General features: G+C 51.7%; 1 protein-coding gene across 5 annotated transcripts in view; it reads right to left on the bottom strand.

Moving 5' to 3' along the window:
- Window positions 1-37: 37 nt before the first annotated feature.
- The window catches only part of CD177 (CD177 molecule), a 43,078-nt gene continuing 26,250 nt past the window's right edge, over window positions 38-16,865 (bottom strand). For 4 of the 5 annotated variants that reach the window (XM_061139460.1, XM_061139463.1, XM_061139461.1 and 1 more), the window contains 9 exons: window positions 10,702-10,791; window positions 10,486-10,626; window positions 10,067-10,249; window positions 9,226-9,345; window positions 8,910-9,026; window positions 4,264-4,404; window positions 1,438-1,614; window positions 1,174-1,302; window positions 38-543 (listed from right to left, as the gene is read on the bottom strand). In XM_061139460.1, the coding sequence (XP_060995443.1) occupies window positions 254-543; window positions 1,174-1,302; window positions 1,438-1,614; window positions 4,264-4,404; window positions 8,910-9,026; window positions 9,226-9,345; window positions 10,067-10,249; window positions 10,486-10,626; window positions 10,702-10,791 (1,388 nt within the window). In that variant the 3' untranslated portion in view covers window positions 38-253. The remainder of the gene's footprint in view (window positions 544-1,173; window positions 1,303-1,437; window positions 1,615-4,263; window positions 4,405-8,909; window positions 9,027-9,225; window positions 9,346-10,066; window positions 10,250-10,485; window positions 10,627-10,701; window positions 10,792-16,865) is intronic. The other variant, XM_061139462.1, reaches the window with a different exon arrangement.

Below are 16,865 nucleotides of genomic sequence, written 5' to 3'. Positions count from 1 at the left end.
AGTCTGCCCTCCCCTCACATAGAGAAACCCCTGCATGTGGGGAAAGAACAGTGTCTTTATTATCACACACAGCTGGCCACTGATTGAATGTCCACCCTCCCAGAGGATCAGTTCAGCTGTTCCCAGGCCTTTCCATATGCTGTCACCAGGTCAGATAGTGTGTGTGTGTGTGTGTGTGTGTGGTGGGGGGGCGGGGAGGGTGGTGATGAGGACTGGGACATGATTCAGTGTCCAAGGCTGTTGAATTATGAGGTCAGAGGGAGAGGTGGGGTGTAGGGGTCAGCAGGAGCTTAGGATCATGGGGGAACAGGGTCAGCAAGGAGGGTGCCCCACACCAAAGGGCTAGGGACAGCCCCAGCCCCACCACCCAAGCCAGGGAAGGGCCAGGGGCGGCTCCACTTGAAATGGGAGGCAGAACCATCTCATCGTCACCCTCACGCTCCTCAAGCACGTTGAAGACCCCGATACTCTGCCTACGGTTCAACAAGGTGCTAGAAGGGTGGGCCACGCAGCCCTGGATGCCCACTGGGGAGGTCACCCCACCTAGAGAGTGAAGAGAGAGAGTGAAGACAGAGCGTTCAATGCTCCTCATGCTTAAGTTCCTAGACCCTATTAATCCTAGACCTTCCCCTACTCCACCTCAGACCAAGAGACCAGGCTCTTAGTCCCCTCCTCCCTCAGACCTAGAAAATCTGGGTCCCCAAGCCCCTCCACCCCCAAACTCGTGAGCCAAGTGTGGAGCCCTGTACCAAGGTCACAGGATAAAAGTCTCTGGAACTAACCAAGCCCCATAGCAACTGTTGCCATGAGCCTCTGGGTCTAAACCGACCAGTTCCCTGACCCAGCATTAGGTAAAACACCCACCCTATTACCCACCCTATAGCATCCTAACCAATCACCTAATGCCACCATTCAAGTAGGAATTTTCTGTCTTGAGGCTGTAAAAATTGGCAGCCAGCCTGAGAAGGGGTTTGGCACTCCCTTGAGCCAGCCCACTGTTTGGTTTTCCCACTCTATTAAACTTTATTCTCCTCTCTGCCTCATATCTGGAAATCCTTTTCCAACCTGCGCAAGGACCACAACACCAGGGTCTCAAGCACTCTCCCACCTCGGGACCCCGTGAATCCAAGCCCCCAGCCCCTTCCTCCTCAGGACCTGACCTTCGGCACTCACCTCCGGAGAGAAAAATCTGACCCTTGTAACAGTGACTGGTGCCCTGAGGACACGTCACGTAAGAGCTTTCTGAGCAGGATCCAAGGACCAGACAGCTGGGACATTGCAGGTGTCCTGGGGCCGGGGCGGCTGGGGAGCAGAGAGAAAGTTGGGAACACACAGCCCTGCACTTAGCCGCGGCCACCCCCTTGAGCCCAGAGATGTGTCTCTGGGGCCCCGTCTTTCCCTACCCCGGTCCCCACCCAGCCCGCTGGCATCACACACCTGAACGAGGGAGGGCGTTGACCAGGACGCTGCTGTCGGCAGCCGAGTTGCAGTAGTCGGAGGAGCAGACCCGAGCATAGGAGGCGACCAGCACTCCGGGGGGCCTCGAGTGGATGGTGATAGCCGGGGTCCTGATCTGGCTACAGCCTTTGCTCCCCAGCAGCATCGACCTGTGTCCTGAGGGGTGAGAGAGAGAAAGCTGGGCGGCGAGAAGGGAGGCTCCAAGGGCGGCAGAGTCAGGGGCTCGTCAGTCAGGGGACAGGTACGTGACGATGACCGGGGCACGGGGAAGCCTGGGGCCAGAGTCGGGGTCCTCCCCCAGCTCTGCCGCCCCTCATTTCTGGCTCAATGTCACCTTCGGAGTAGAACGTCCTCTGAATTTCCCGTGGGAAGTGAAATGTTTTCTGCTCTACGCCCTACCAGTCAACACGCCTTTTTCAAATGCAAATTTCTGAGCCCAGATGAAACAAAGCCAGGTGTTTGGAAGCCAGCAGGAGCTGTGTGTGTATGTGTGTGTGTGTGTGTAATGCAAATGTGCGTGTGTGTAATGCAAATTTCTGAGCCCAGGTGAAACAAAGGCATGTATTTGGAAGCCAGCAGCTACTTCCTCCCCCCTGAAAGCACTGAGGAGCTGTGTGTGTGTGTGTGTGTGTGTGTGTGCGCGCATGTGTGTGTGTGTGTGTGTGTGTGTGTGAGACAGAGAGAGAGAGAGAGAGAGAGAGAGAGAATTCTGAGGCAGCCATCCACCACATTTGCCATCTCTTATGATAAACAAGAAATTAGTTTGTGAACAATAAAGAAAGCAGGACTGGCCCCAGATAGCTAGATGCATATGAAGCTCCAATACTCTTGGGGACCTGATACAAAGAGCCGACTCACTAGAAAAGACTCTGATGCTGGGAAAGATTGAGGGCAGGAGGAGAAGGAGGTGACAGAGCATGAGATGGTTGGATGGCATCACCAACTCAATGGACATGAGTTTGAGCAAACTCTGGGAGATAATGAAGGACAGGGAAGCCTGGTGGGCTGCTGCAGTTCATGGGGTTGCAAAGAGTCGGACACAACTGAGCGACTGAACGACAACCACAAATATGAAGGAAATGATTTCAGCAGGTCTGGACACTTGCATCTTCCCAAAGAAGATAGAAGATTGTTAAATCTCTTCATGTGAGAGATTTAGTTTTCTCTTAATTAACAGTAATCTTTTCATATTCAGATTACCTGCCACTTGCTGCAAATGTGTATAACATTCCCACCGAATAAATAACTAAAATTTTAGGTTCGGGGGTTTTTTAGTTGACAGGGAGCCTTCAGAGCACAAATTGCAACCTTCACATCATTCTGTTCTCCCGTCCCCACTGGACTTCTGTCCACAGCTCTTATCTTCATACATGATACCTTACTCTTTTGTTTTGCCTGCAGCTTCCCACTGGCCTGTAAAGCTACAAGAAGGCAAATGTAACGGGATCTACTGCACCTAAAACACTGCCTGACACATAACAGCAGTTCCTTAGACTTTGAATGAAATGAGTTAAGAGTCGGACAGGACTGAAATGACAGCAAAGCTTTCTCTGTGCCGGCTCTGTTCTCAGCCTTTTGCCTGGACTGCGGCTATATCCTAGTGACCACCCTGTGAAGTAGATTACTATTACTGCCATCGTCTTTTCCCTGTTTTCAGAAGGAGAAACCAAGGCACAGATAGAGGAAGAATTGGGTTTAGGATTGCAAGCCTGAAGGGACCGTGGCAGGAAATTTAGTGCACAGAATCCAGGGCAGGGGGCTTCCCTGGTGCTCCAGTGGTTAAAATTCCTTAACCACTTAAGGAGGATTCCTTGCAATGCAGGGGGCACAGGTTCGATCCCTGGTCCAGGAAGATACCACAAGCCGCGGGGCAACTAAGCCTGTGAGCCTCAACTACTGAAGCCCGCACGCCCTGGAGCCTGTGCTCCCCAACAGGAGAGCAATGAGAAGCCGAAGCACGGCAACTAGAGAGTAACCCTTGCTCTCCGCAACTAGAGAAAAGCCCATGCAGCAGCGAAGATCCAGAGCAGCCAAAAATAAACATAAGTATTTTTTAAAAATCCAAGGCAGGATAGGACCCAGCAATCCCATTGCTGGGCATGCACACCGAGGAAACCAGAATTGAAAGAGACACATGTACTCCAATGTTCATCGCAGCACTATTTACAATAGCCAGGACATGGAAGCAACCTAGATGTCCATCAGCAGACGAGTGGATAAGGAAGCTGTGGTACATATACACAATGGAATATTACTCAGCTATTAAAAAGAATGCATTTGAATCAGTTCTAACGAGGTGGATAAAACTGGAGCCTATTATACAGAGTGAAGTAAGTCAGAAAGAAAAACAACAATACAGTATATTAACGCATGTATATGGAATTTAGAAAGATGGTAATGATGACCCTATATGTGAGACAGCAAAAGAGACACAGATGTAAAGAACAGACTTGGACTCTGTGAGAGAAGGTGAGGGTGGGATGATCTGAGAGAATAGCATTGAAACATGTATATTATCATATGTGAAACAGATCGCCAGTCCCGGTTCAATGCATGAGACAGGGTGCTCAGGGCTGGTGCACTGGGATGACCCGGAGGGATGGGATGGGGAGGGAGGTGGGAGGGAGGTTCAGGATGGGGAACACAGGTACACCCATGGCTGATTCATGTCAATGTACGGCAAAAACCACTACAATATTGTAATTAGCCTCCAGTTAAAATAAATTAATCAATTTTTTAAAAATCCAAGGCAGGGAGACACAGGACCCCATGCAGGGGTCTTGCCCTCTTGCGCAGCCCACGCACCTACATCTATGAGCAGAAGGGTCTCCTGACACACCTCCCCAGGGTTACACTGCTCCTCCCCAGGTGTGGACCACGTGACAGGGTCCTGGCTCAGGTTTGGAGACATCCGCAGCATGATCCCCCGATGACAGGTCAGAATGGCTGTGGAGAAAGAATCACCAGGGTCTGTGGGAGCCAGGCACCTGCTGTGTGCCTTGCTTCCTGGTCCTCCGCTTGGGAAGATGCTCACATTCTTGAGCCACCCTGCAAGCCCGTTGGGCCACTGGGTCCCTCAACCTCAGATTTAGAAGGGACCTTCAGGGCTTCCCTGGTGGCTCAGATGATAAACAATCTGCCTGCAATGTGGGAGATCCAGATTCAGTCCCTGGGTCAGGAGGATCCCCTAGAGAAGAGAATGGCCACTCCAGTATTCTTGCCTGGAGAATCCCATGCACAGAGGAACCTGGCTACAGTCCATGGGATTGCAAAAGAATCAGACATGACTGAGTGACTAACACTTTCACTTCTTTCATTTTGGAAGTCTGAGCCCCATCCTCATTCTTTACCTTGTTTCTGCTCAAACACACTACAGGGGTCTTTCTCAATGCCCCCTTGAGGACAGCTGCTCTTTCCTTCAGCTGTGATGGAGACAGATGGCTCTTCCTTAGCCTGAGTCAATCTCTACTTCCCTCTCTGGGCCTCAAGGTCCTTATCTAGATAAACAGGAAAGTAGCCTGACACCATCTATGTCTTCACTGAGCAACTCTATGCTCTAAAGAAATACTCAGATGCCTTGTGTGCACTGAACAGTTAAAAGGTGCCCAGCCGCCGTGATCTGTTTCCAAGGATGAACCCTCCCCAGAAGCTCACCTCACCTGGATTGCTTCATTTCCTCCTGGCACCCCCCTACCCCAAGCAGGTTGTCATCATCATCACCCCCATTTTCAAGGGGCGAAAGATTTATTCGATCTGAAAAGAAACCAGAGTATCACCCCCATTTTCAAAGAGAGAAACAGCGGAGTTTTGAAAGCAGCTTGCCCAATATCCCACTGCGAATGAGTTAGGAGCTAGGTTGGGAACTCAGGCATTATTCTGGCTCCTTGCAGGGAGTGATGGGGAAGAGGAGGACTGATGACCATCCTGGGTCACCTCAGGCCCTGTAGCCCTCAGCAGTCTAGTTTGAAAACCATTAGACCGTCTCTTGAGACCATCATACGATCGGCTGGGATGTGTCTCCTGATGCAGAAACCCCCGGGGCTGACTGTGCAAGTAACCCACAAATGTGTTAACTTTCACAACAGCCCCCATGAAGGAGGATGACTCATTCCCCAGCTCCTGCAGCCTCCCTCCCAGCCTGGTTCCCTCTCTGCCTACCTCCATCTTTCCTGTCTTGGCCAACGGCACCTTCTTTCTTGCAGTTGCTCAAGTTGAAGACATTGCTGTTATTCTCGACAATCCCTCCTCTCTTACACCCCATGTTGTGCCCATCAGGAAATCCTGTCCACTGAAGCTGCAAAATCCCTCCACAACCTGACCACTTCTCACCTCCTTCATGGCTCCCACCAGGGTCTAAGACCCCTTGGTTCTCACCTGCTCTTTCCTGAGTCTCCCTGGAGGGTCCCCTCCCCCATATTCCCTTCCCCTTTACTCTATTCTCCACCAGGCATTCAGAATGATGCCCATAAAAGAAAGGTTGATTCACATCGATCCTTTGCTCAGAAAACTCCAGTAGATCCTCAGCCCATTCAGAATAAAATTCTAAGTCCTTAAAATGGCCCCAAAGGCTCTACCTGAGTTGCCCTCCCTCCCCTGCACTGTCCTCCCATCCTGCTCTGCTCCCGTTTGATGGCTCTGCTGGAGTCCCACTGACTTCTGGTCTTCTCTGAACCACACATGGAGGCACACGCCTGCCCCGGGGCCTTTGCATATGCTCTGCCACCTCTGACCATCAGTGAGCGTCTCCTCCTCCCTGGACTTAGTGAGAGAGGCTCTGAGCAGTGGTAATCCTCAAAAGCTGGTTCAGTGGCAGAGTCCAGACTGAAACCCATGTCTTTCCATTCAGATGCTAAGCTCTTAACGGCTGCGCCGACCCACTGCTCTAGCTGGAACCACAATCCAGTCCTTAGGGGGACAGTCAAGGCTGTTGAAATCCTGGACCTTTGGTCCTTCTACAGTCTGGGCTCCTGAGGCGGCCCATTTTGCACCCAGTCCTCTCCTGCCCCCATGTCTTCCAGGAGCTGTTCTCTGTCCCTGGGATGTCTTTCTGTTCTGCACTTCCTCCCTGACATCTTGCTCCACCCTAGCCCCCTTTTGGTCCAGTGGCTAAGACGCCACACTCCCATTGCAGGGGGCCCGGGGTTCAATCCCTGGGCAGCGACTAGACCTCACATGCCACAACTAAGAGTTCACATGTCTCAACTAAGACCCAGTGCAGCCACATATATCAATAAATAAATAAACAACTTTCAAAAAAGATATGGCTCTGATGCGGAAAGCCAACAAAATAGGGAAATATATGAGGAATATCCATTTGTGGTGTAATGGCTGTGTTTTATGTGATACGTGTGTGGTTTGGGCAGCACACATATGTGGGATATGCGTGGGGTGTGTGAATATGTAGCGGGCCTGTGGAGGGTGTGGGGTAGCATGGGAATGTGTAAAATGTGTGTGGTGGGTGTCTGGTGTGTGATGTGTGGTGTGCGTGTATAGTGATAGAGTGTGTTGGTGATGTGTGTGGTGTGTGTCGTATGAGTGTGTGCGTGTCCTGCGTGTCTGTGCTGTGTGTGTGTGTTGGGTGTTGGGTGTGTGCTGGGTGTGGTGTGTGGTGCTGTGTGGTTGTGACGTTTGTGGTGTGGGGGGATGTGTGAGGGGTGAGGAAACAGGTGTGTGGTGTGTAGTGTGTGGTGTGTACATGGAATATGTAGTGCGTGGCTGTGTCTCTCCTGTGTATCGTGTGTTGTGTGGTGCATGTGGCATGTGTCTGATTTGTTTCTGAATGTCTGCTGGATTATGTTACCTAATATTCCTGCTAGTCCCAGAGACGAGGGCCGAATAAGTAAACTAGCATTAATTTAAAAAAAAGATTCAGACTCTGTCCCTCCCTGATCATGGCTCCCCTGCCTTTAGCAGAAAGGCTAGCCCCATCAGTCTGGCTAGGAAGATATCTGACCCACCACCAGGACCCCCACCTACCCCTCAGCTCCCCCACCAAAATCCATTCCCAAGACACAGCAGGACGTTCCTTCTGTTTGGAAGGGCTCTGCCTTCACCACCCACACTCACCTTGTCCACCTGGAAAACTTGTCTTTGCTCACCGCTCCCAGCTGTACCTCATCCTCGCCATGAGCCCTACTCAGGCAGAGCCCAGGGAGTCTTCTTGAAAACAGCGGGCTGCCCCCACCTCCAAGCCTCTGCCCATACTGTCTCTCTGCCTGTTTGTGCCCTTTTCCTCTTCTATGCATGAACTGCAGCTCATCATTAAGACATGGGTCATAGGTCACCTCCTCTGTGAAGTCCTCCCTGAATTCCCCCTCCCAGAACATCAGTATCTTCTTCCTCTGAGCTCCCCCAGGCCCCCTTCGTGACAGCCTCATGGACACCTATGTCTGTGATATCTCTGTTCCCAGTCCCAGAGGCCCTTTAGGGCAGGGCCAGGGTCTGAGTCCTCTGCCTGAGTCAGGGAGACCTTGGAATGCTGTATGAACTCCTGTCAGCAAACACATCCTGGGGAACCTATCCTTACCCAGCCCTTGTACTGCCCGAGGCTGAAAACCTTGGTGTCAGGGACATCTGGGTTCTGTCCTCAAAGCTCCCAGTCCAGCCAGAGAGATCCAAACAGGAATGTTTGCTGAACTCACTCAATTCTCTGCCCAAAGCTTGGTCAGGGAGGACCCTCCTCCCACTTTCTCCAGACCCCACTTCCCTCCGTGCCCCACCCCTCTCCTCATCCTGCTCCCCACCATCAGGACACTCCAGGCCACTCTCATCCACGGGTGTTCCACCTGGACTGGGTTTCCACGGGTGAGTGGGAGCCCTCCCCGTGTCCTCGTTTGGCTCTTACTTTTCCTGTCACACCCGAAGCACCCTTGACACCCTTCTGATCACTTTTTCTCTGCAGCAGGGCTGCTGGGCCCTCCGGTACCAGGAGTGGGGGTTGGCCGAGGGTGGGATGCCCGAGTGGGGGTGGGGGTCACGGGGAAGCCAGAGACCCCAAAGTCAGGGAGGTGGAGAAATGGAATCAGAAGCAGCTAGTCACTGCCAGCAGGGAAACCAGCAGGCACTCCTGCAGCCAATGGGTAGAGTGGCATTCGATGTGGCCCACCCTCTTTGCTTCTCTGACCTTCCTCCTAGCTCCCTTGCTCCTCTCCCACCTGGACAGGCTGTCCTAACTGAGCCAGGCTCAGCATCATTAAAAACACCTGTCCTATAGATCTCCTGTCCTATAGATCTGTTCCCTGGACCACATACCTTCTCTGTTTCCTGGCATCCTCGCCCGAAGTGCCTACTGGGAGAATCCCTCCCATCACACCTGCCTGAGTGAGTAGTAACATCTGAACAACCTGTGATGCTGGTTTTGGTGGGATATGTTTGGATGCCTGCCTTTCGCAGGGTTATTATACCCCAGAACTTCCACCCCTGGCACTCGGTCTTGTTGCTGTGACATTCACCTTGAGGATAGCAGGTCTCCTGCAGGCTGATGGGCCCGACTTGCCGGGTTCCATTCAGCAGGTTGCAGCCTGGTTGAGAAACGCATCCTTGGACTAGGAGTCTGGTGGTGCCGTCCCCTGGAAAGTGGGAGAAGGTGGAGACACTGTTACTGGGACCAGCCAACATTCAGGGGGAAGCCAGGCCCGCCCTCCTCAGGGTCCCCATCCTCACCTCCCTTTCCTCCCCAAGAGACTCAGATTTTGGGCCTCAGCCCCCACCCCCCGCCACCCCCGCCTCTCCCAACCCTGGCCCCGACCCCACCTCCCGATGGCTCACCAGCAGTGAGGTGGAGGACCCCATTGTAGCAGTGTGAGCTCTCGGCCGGGCAGGTCAGCTCTGGGGCCGACAGACAGCTTTCTGCAGACAAGCAGACTGGACACCGCACAGAACCCGGGACTGGAGAGGCGAGAGACAAAGGGAGGGAGGAATAAGGGGGCTCTGAATTCAGGCCAGGCGCCTTCCCTCCACCCTCCTCGGCTTTTCACAGCTCCCAAGAATCAGCTCCCTTAGTCTCCCTGGGCTCCTCTCAGGAAGGTCTGGGGAGCAGGGCATTAGGACCCGCGACTAGAGAGAGGCCAAGGTGGGGACGGAGCATGAGATCTGCGGAGGGCTGCCTGGTAAGGGGAGGGGAGGGGTGCTTGGGGTCCTTGTAGGACCCAGCGGCTCCACTGAACTGTGGAAGAAGACGAGATGCCCGTGTCCACCGGCGATGCCCAAGAGTAGAGAAATGCAAAGGGCAGAGGGAAATCCGATTTACGATCTCAGACAGAAGAGGACAATGGGAAACCACAGGTCAATTTCATTTCGGAAGAGGAGATGCTGAAACCCAGACGGGCAAGTTCCCAAACCCCAGAGGAAAAAGGAGTGGGCAGCAGGTTAGGGCCAGAGCCGCAGTCGGAGGTGGGTGGTCGAACATGAGGGAACATCAGTCCAGTGTGCTGCTAAGGGGCTGTTAGAAGAAGCTGTGCTGGGGAGGGCCTGCTGGCGAGGCTGGACGGGGTTGAGGGGAGGCAGGGAGGGATTCTAAAAGAACATTGCCTGTGTGCTCACCCCAACCCCCTCAACCCCATTGCCCCCCTCCTCCAGGCAGTCCCTTTCTTCCCCCCACCTCCGGCACCTTTGGGTGGGCGCGGGATCCAGAGAGGGAGGCTGGTGGCGAGATCGTTGCACAGATCCTTCCGGCATACCCGCGTGTAGGAGATGATGGACAGGCCGGGGCCTGTAGAGTGGTCGGTGACACGGGCCTCCTGATTGGCTGCCTCGGTGCAGCCCTTGAGGAGCACCAGATACATGAAGAGTTCTGCTCGGAGACAGAAGCAGGCCACGGTGGGGTCAGGGCTCCAGGGTCATAGAGGGAGGGTGTGCATCCCGAAGGTGCAGAGGAGGCCCCTGGGCAGCTAAGGTGGGCGCCGCTCCTGGTATTTCGGGGAGCGGTCTTCTGAGTTTGTACACAGAACGCAGGGAGGACTGGAGGGTGGGGTGATAGGGGCGTCTCTCCAAGAGAGAGGCTGCAAGTCAGGAGCGGGTCCGTCTCACCGTTCTGGGCGATCATCACCGTTTCCTGGCAGCCCAAACCTTCCTCACAGTTCTTCTGGGAAGTCGTCCACTTCAAGGGCTGTTCTGATACATTCCGCACAGTCTCCGCTACCCCAAAGTGGCAGTTCAGGGCCCCCGCTCCTGAAATGGGAGGAGCAAATCCATCTGAGCTCAGCCTCAAGGTGGATCCCCTCCCTGGCCGGGAATCTCACTTACGGGGCAGGGCGAGGGTGATGACCAGCAGGGCCAGCATCAGGGCAGGGCTCATGGTCTGAGTGGCGGGAATGCTCATTCCCGCTCTTTCTCCTAGGAAACAGCACTTTTATATCTTGTCACACCCAAGGTAGTCCAGGAAAGGGTGGGGAGGAAAGGGTCTTGCTAAACGAGGCCTGGGCCTCCCTCTGAGTCTCCATAGCTTAAAGGTGTTGGGGTGGGGTGAGGTGAGTAGGGTGAGGATCTGGGGGGAGGACGAGGGTGGGGAGGGCGAGCATGGGGAAGAACCTGTGTCCTCCTTCCTTCCCTAGACCCAGGAGTCCAGGCCCCCAGCCCCTCCTCCCTCAGACCCAGGATTCAGGCCTCTGCTCCCCCTCTGATCCAAGAGTCTGGGCCCACAGCCCCTCTCAACAGTTAGAGACTGAGGCTTCTAGCCCCCAGACCTCACTGGTCCAGGCCCCCAGCCCTCTTTCCTGCAGAGCCCAGCTCTGTGGGTCCCCACCCCCACCCTGTTTCAGGGTAGTTTGAGAAGGCGGTTTCCTCATCTCCTAGCAGCTTGGCCACCTTCTGGCCCGAGATGGGGAAATGACCCAACTGCCTGTGAGGACACTGCGCGGTGAGTCTTGCCTGGTCCTTTTGCTGTCCCTACCTGAACCCTTGCTCCCCATGGATTCCTGCTTCTCTTTCCTTCCTGTGTGCGTGTGAGTCACTCAGTCATGTCTGACCCTTTGTGACCCCCATGGGCTGTACCCTGCCAGGCTCCTCTGTCCATGGGATTCTCCAGGCAAGAATATTGAAGTGGGTTGCCATGCCCTCCTCCGGGGGAATCTTCCCAACCCAGGGATCAAATCCATGTCTCTTATGTCTCCCGCACTGGCAGACAGACAGGTTCTTTACCACTAGCACCACCTTCCTACACCGCTGCCCTTTTTATTCTCTTTTTCACGAACTTCCTTCATGCTTCCTCTTCTCTTCTTTCCACTCTCAGCACAACACAGGTCCTAGAACCTCCGCGTTCCCACCACCCAGGAGGGAGGTGAGGAAAGGCGGGGGTGGGAGGGGACAGGCGGTGCTGGAGACTGAATATCTATCAGAGAATTAGGATATTCCTTGGCAAAGCAAATGTCTTTGCCAGAAATAGATGGAAGAGTGGTGTGCTAGAAGATCAGCTTTTCAGAAAAACAGCATCATAACATCAGCCTATTTCTATGGTGTAAATTCTCTTATCCTGTCTGGTTTTAAGCTACCAATCATTTTAACAACCAGCTCGAAAAATTCCTAAATATTTAACAACTGGCTTTTGCAAACCTGCACAAACCAGCTCTAGCATGCTGGGTAGGAAGAGACAGGGAAGAATAGGAGGTGTGTATCCGTGACTGCAGAGGCCAGATGTGAGTGTGTGAGAAAGAGAGGGGAAATGGAGAAAAGAGTGAGGACAACAGTAGAGGAGAAAGAAATGAATATGAAAGTTGCAATTACACGTTTATTTCAACATCCTTATATGTTCTATTTTTCTCTGCGTGTGCAAGTGATGGATAGGGAGGCCTGGAGAGCTGCGGTTCATGGGGTCACAAAGAGAGCGACTGAACTGACTAACTGAAAAATAATTTTATTTATATTTTTGGCTGCCCTGGGTCTTTGTAGCTGTGCAGGCTTTTTTCTAGTTGCGGAGAGCAGGGGCTACTCTCTAGTTGCAGTGTGTGGGCTTCTCACTGCGGTGGCTTCTCTCATTGCGGAGCATGGGTGCTAGGGTGCACAGGTTCAGCAGTTGGGGCCCGTGGTCTCAATAATTGCAGTTTCCAGTCTCTAGAGCATAGACTCAATTGTTGCGACACACAGCCTTAGTTGCTTCGAGGCATGTGGAATCTTCCCAGATCAGGGATCGAACCCACATCTCCTGCATTGACAGAGCAGATTTACCACTGAGCCACTTAGGGAAGCCTCTGTTTTGCAGGTTTCAACTCTGCTCCATGGACAGAGGCATGTTCCAGTCGTCTGCCACTGTGTCTCCACCACTAACATGGCAGAGCCTAGATGCTCAATAAATATTTATTGAAGGAAGGGAGAGAGGGAGGAAGGAAGGAAAGGTACAAGGGAGCCATCACTACATGTGTATGGGTTGTGTTGCTGTGTGAATGGTGCCCTCTGGAGTTGTGTGCATACTGAAGCAATGTCCCTGGAGGGAGAAGGAAGGGGGGCAAAGAGGCCGGTAAGGTTGTTGCTGTTAGTCGCTGTTGTGTTGGACTCTTTTGCAGCCCCATAGACGGAAGCCCATCAGGCTCTTCTGTCCATGGGATTCTCCAGGCAAGAATACTGGAGTAGGTAGCCATTTCTGGAAGAAGCCAGACACAAAAAGTCACATATTGTATGATTCATGGATATGAAATAGTCAGAATAAGTAACTCCACTGAGACATAACTGGTGGTTTCCAGGGGTTAGGGGATGGGGGAATTGGGAGCAACCTCTTAATAAGTAGAGTTTTATTGGGAAGCGATGAAAGCGTGTTAGGACTATCTAGGTGGTGGTCATACAACTTTGTGGCTGAACTAAATGCCACGGAATTGTTCACTTGAAAATGGTTTCCATTTGGTGAATTTCATTTCAATAAAAAATTATTACACTGGATGAAAGAAACCAGATGAAAAGAAAGAGAACGTACTCTAAGATTTCATTTATATACAACTCTGGAAAGTACAAACTAATTTATAGTAACTGAGAGGAGGTGAGTGAGTGTCTGGGTACTGTCGGGGTGGGGCTGAGTACGGAGGTAGGGATTACAAAGGCTCAGGTGGAAAAATTTTAGGTAAACATGTAAAATTGTTCAAAATTTCAGATTCCCCATCTCTTTTTCTTTAGTTGACTTAGTTGCCCTGAGGGATGTGGGATCTTCCCAGACCAGGGATCGAATCCCGAGTTCCCTGTATTTCGAGGCAGATTCTTCACCGTGGAGCCACCCAGGAAGTCCTCATGTGGAAGTCCCCATGTGGAAACTTGGGTGGAATGGATACATTCACTATCTGAACTGTGCTGATGACCTTACAGAGTGTGTGTGCACATGAAAACTCATCGAACTGTATACTTCACATGTGTGTGGTTTCTTGCCTGTCCATTACAGCTCACTAGAGCTGTAATCAAGGCTTGAGGTTATGGATTGCCTGTGTTGTCAGGAGGAGAGAATATTACTCTACCACTAATACGCCCAAGTTGGTAGACCCTGGATGTGTGCACACTGGTGTGCAATGAGTATAACTGATGGCCTTTAGGTAACACTCACTGTGTACAGGGCACGTCAGGTGGCTTAGCTCATTTAATCACCCAAGTGAGTCAGCTGAACTTTATTTGACTCAACTTTCCTACCCCCTGGCCTTTGCATGTTCTAGGTCCTCTGCCTGGAACTCATTTCTGCCCTTTTGTGAAAAGTGAAAGTGAAAATCTGAAAGTGTTAGTTGCTCAGTCGTGTCCGATTCTATGTGACCCCATAGACTGTAGCCCGTCAGGCTCTTCTGTCCATCGGATTCTCCAGGCAAAGATAACTGGAGTGGGTTGCCATGCCCTTCTCCAGGGGATCGTCCCAACCCAGGGATCCAACTTGCATTTCTTAGTCTCCTGCATCGGCAGGCGGGTTTTTTTGTTTTTGTTTTTTTTGTAACCACTAGGACCACCCTGGGAAGCCCCAGGGTGCTGCAGCCAAAAGTATGTGTCCATGACCATGACCTGGGAGGTGAAGGTATACTTCAACCAATATAGATTCCCCCTAGCAGTCAGGGCCCCAGCTCAAATGGGGACCCATTCCACCTGCATAACTTGAAAAGAGATTTTAAATGAGACAACTGGCAAGAGCATGAGACTGTTGTGGAGACTCAAGGTTAGAGCAGTTTCCTGGTTCTGATACCACTGTTTCTGTTGTTGTTTTACTGCAACCCGGAGGGGTTGCAAGGCAGACACTCAGAGAGAACCTCTCTGGAGATGGCTATTTGACAGGAGCTCCAACTTCAGGCTGAAAAATTCACGCAGCCAACAGCGACAGTACAGGGAGGGAGCTGGGGAATTAATACCCCAACTTCACTCAGTGTCCTCTCTCTGGTCTCCTGCTGGGGCTCCCCATTGACTGAACCCAGCTGGAAGGGGGGAGATCCCACTAACAGTCCCTACAGCACAGGGCAGGGGGAGAAGGGGCGAGAATGAATGTGAAGAAGGAAACAGCACAATTTTTTTTTTTTTTTTTACCATGCAACAAAACTTTTATTAACATTTTGAACAAGCTCAGCTATTACTAAAACTGGTAATTTCTAAATTTAAATTGGGGTAAATGGCTAGAGTGCCTTGCCTTTGTCCAGATGAAAATCAGAGTCCTCAATACAGAAGACACACAATTCCCATCTGTTACTTAATAATAGAATCATCTTGTGCTAATGACAAGGGGTCACACACCCACAGCTTTAGATGATCAGTTCTTCATGAACCACAGTGAGAGGAAGATGGGGGAAAACCTATAACAGGGCTGCAAAGGCCCTGACTGTGTAGCTGGTGGTGATGAGAGCCACCTTCTTCTACCACCCCTTCTACATTCTCTTACCACCTGCCAACACCTCCTCTCCACATTGTTGAGACACAAGTCTTCATCCTTAAGGGAAGTAAGTGTTCAATAGGCTTGTCTTTATTAGCTTTTGGATACTTTCTGCTGAACAGGGCCACGGACAAGTAAATATTATCCCCAACGCACCCCCTGGCTCCCAAATGTAGTCCTCCTTGACCCAGCAAACCAGCTTCCCTCTGGTGGTCACGTTCCCTCTGGTGGTCTTCTCCGCCTCTTGTTTCAGCAGCATGAGGAACACAAGATAGCATGGGGGCAGTCCTGGCTTCTGGGTCATTAGAGTTCTGATTGGGTTTCTCACCCACAGCAACTCCAAGGTCACAGAGACCAGGAGCCAGAATCCTTTAAGTGGGTTGTCATATGTACTGATGGGGGGGGGGGGCACATTCCCTTATCCTCCCCTGTGTCATGGAGCCCTGCATTCTGGCTCTAGGGGAGGTGGCACGATAGACTGGCCAGTTTGAGACCTAGAGCATCTCCTGTTGGGTGGCAAGGTACCTTCTCTAGCTGGTGCCTTCATAAGCCATCATGGCCCTTCGACCCTTCTGATAAGCCAGCTGTGTCTGTGTAGTGGGGCATCTGGAAGGTCAGTGAGCTCCATGGGTGGGAGTTAATTGCCTCAGTTCCTTTGCCTTAAAATACATCCTCTAGTTGGAAGTAATACTTCATGGGAGGACTTCCCTGGTGGTCCCGTGATTAAGAATCCACCTGCCCGTGCAGGGGACAGGGGTTCAATCCCTGGTCCAGGAAGATCCCACATGCTGAGAGGCAACTAAGCCCATGTGCCACAACTACTGAAGCTTGTGCTCCACAGGAGAAGTCACTTCAGTGAGAAGCCTACCCACTGTAACAGTGAGTAGCCCTGGCTCGCAGCAACTAGAAAAAGCCCATCTGCAGCAATGAAGACCCAGTGAAGCAAAAATTAAATAAATCAATTTTTTAAAAAAAGAATAGACCTATTTCTCACAGTTTTGGGGGCCAGAAGAGCTCAGGGTACTCATGTGATCGGGTTCTGGTGAGGGCCCTTTTCCGGACTACAGATGGTAGATTTCTCATTGCATCCTCACATAGCTGGAGGAGAGCCAACTAGCTCTGCCTTCCTCATAAAAAGACACTGTGGTAATTAATGTTCAACTTGTCACATCTAAGGGGTGCCCGGATAGCTGGTAAAACATGATTTTTGGGTGTTTCTGTAAGGGTGTTTCTGTAAGGGTGTTTCCAGGAGACAATGGCATTTGAATTGGTGTACTGAATAAAGATTTTTGTTGTTCAGTCACTAAGTCATGTCCAACTTTTTGTGACCCCATGGACTGCAGCACACTAGACTTCCCTGTCCTTCAACACCTCCTGGAGCTTGCTCAAACTCATGCCCATTGAGTCGGTGATTCCATCCAACCATCTCGTCCTCCACTGTCCCCTTCTCCTCCTGCCTTCAACCTTATTGGGCCTTCTTGTTTCAGGGCTTCTACCTTAGACTGGGACTTAGACCACTTGCTCCCCTAGTTATCAGGCTTGAAGTTTCAACTGTTACTGTCAAATTTTCTGGGCCTCCAGCTTACAGACAGTAGATCCT

The sequence above is a fragment of the Dama dama genome, chromosome 4 (assembly GCF_033118175.1).
Source record: "Dama dama isolate Ldn47 chromosome 4, ASM3311817v1, whole genome shotgun sequence".
Classification (NCBI taxonomy): Eukaryota; Metazoa; Chordata; class Mammalia; order Artiodactyla; family Cervidae; genus Dama; species Dama dama.
This window is presented reverse-complemented; position numbering and strand designations above follow the sequence as displayed.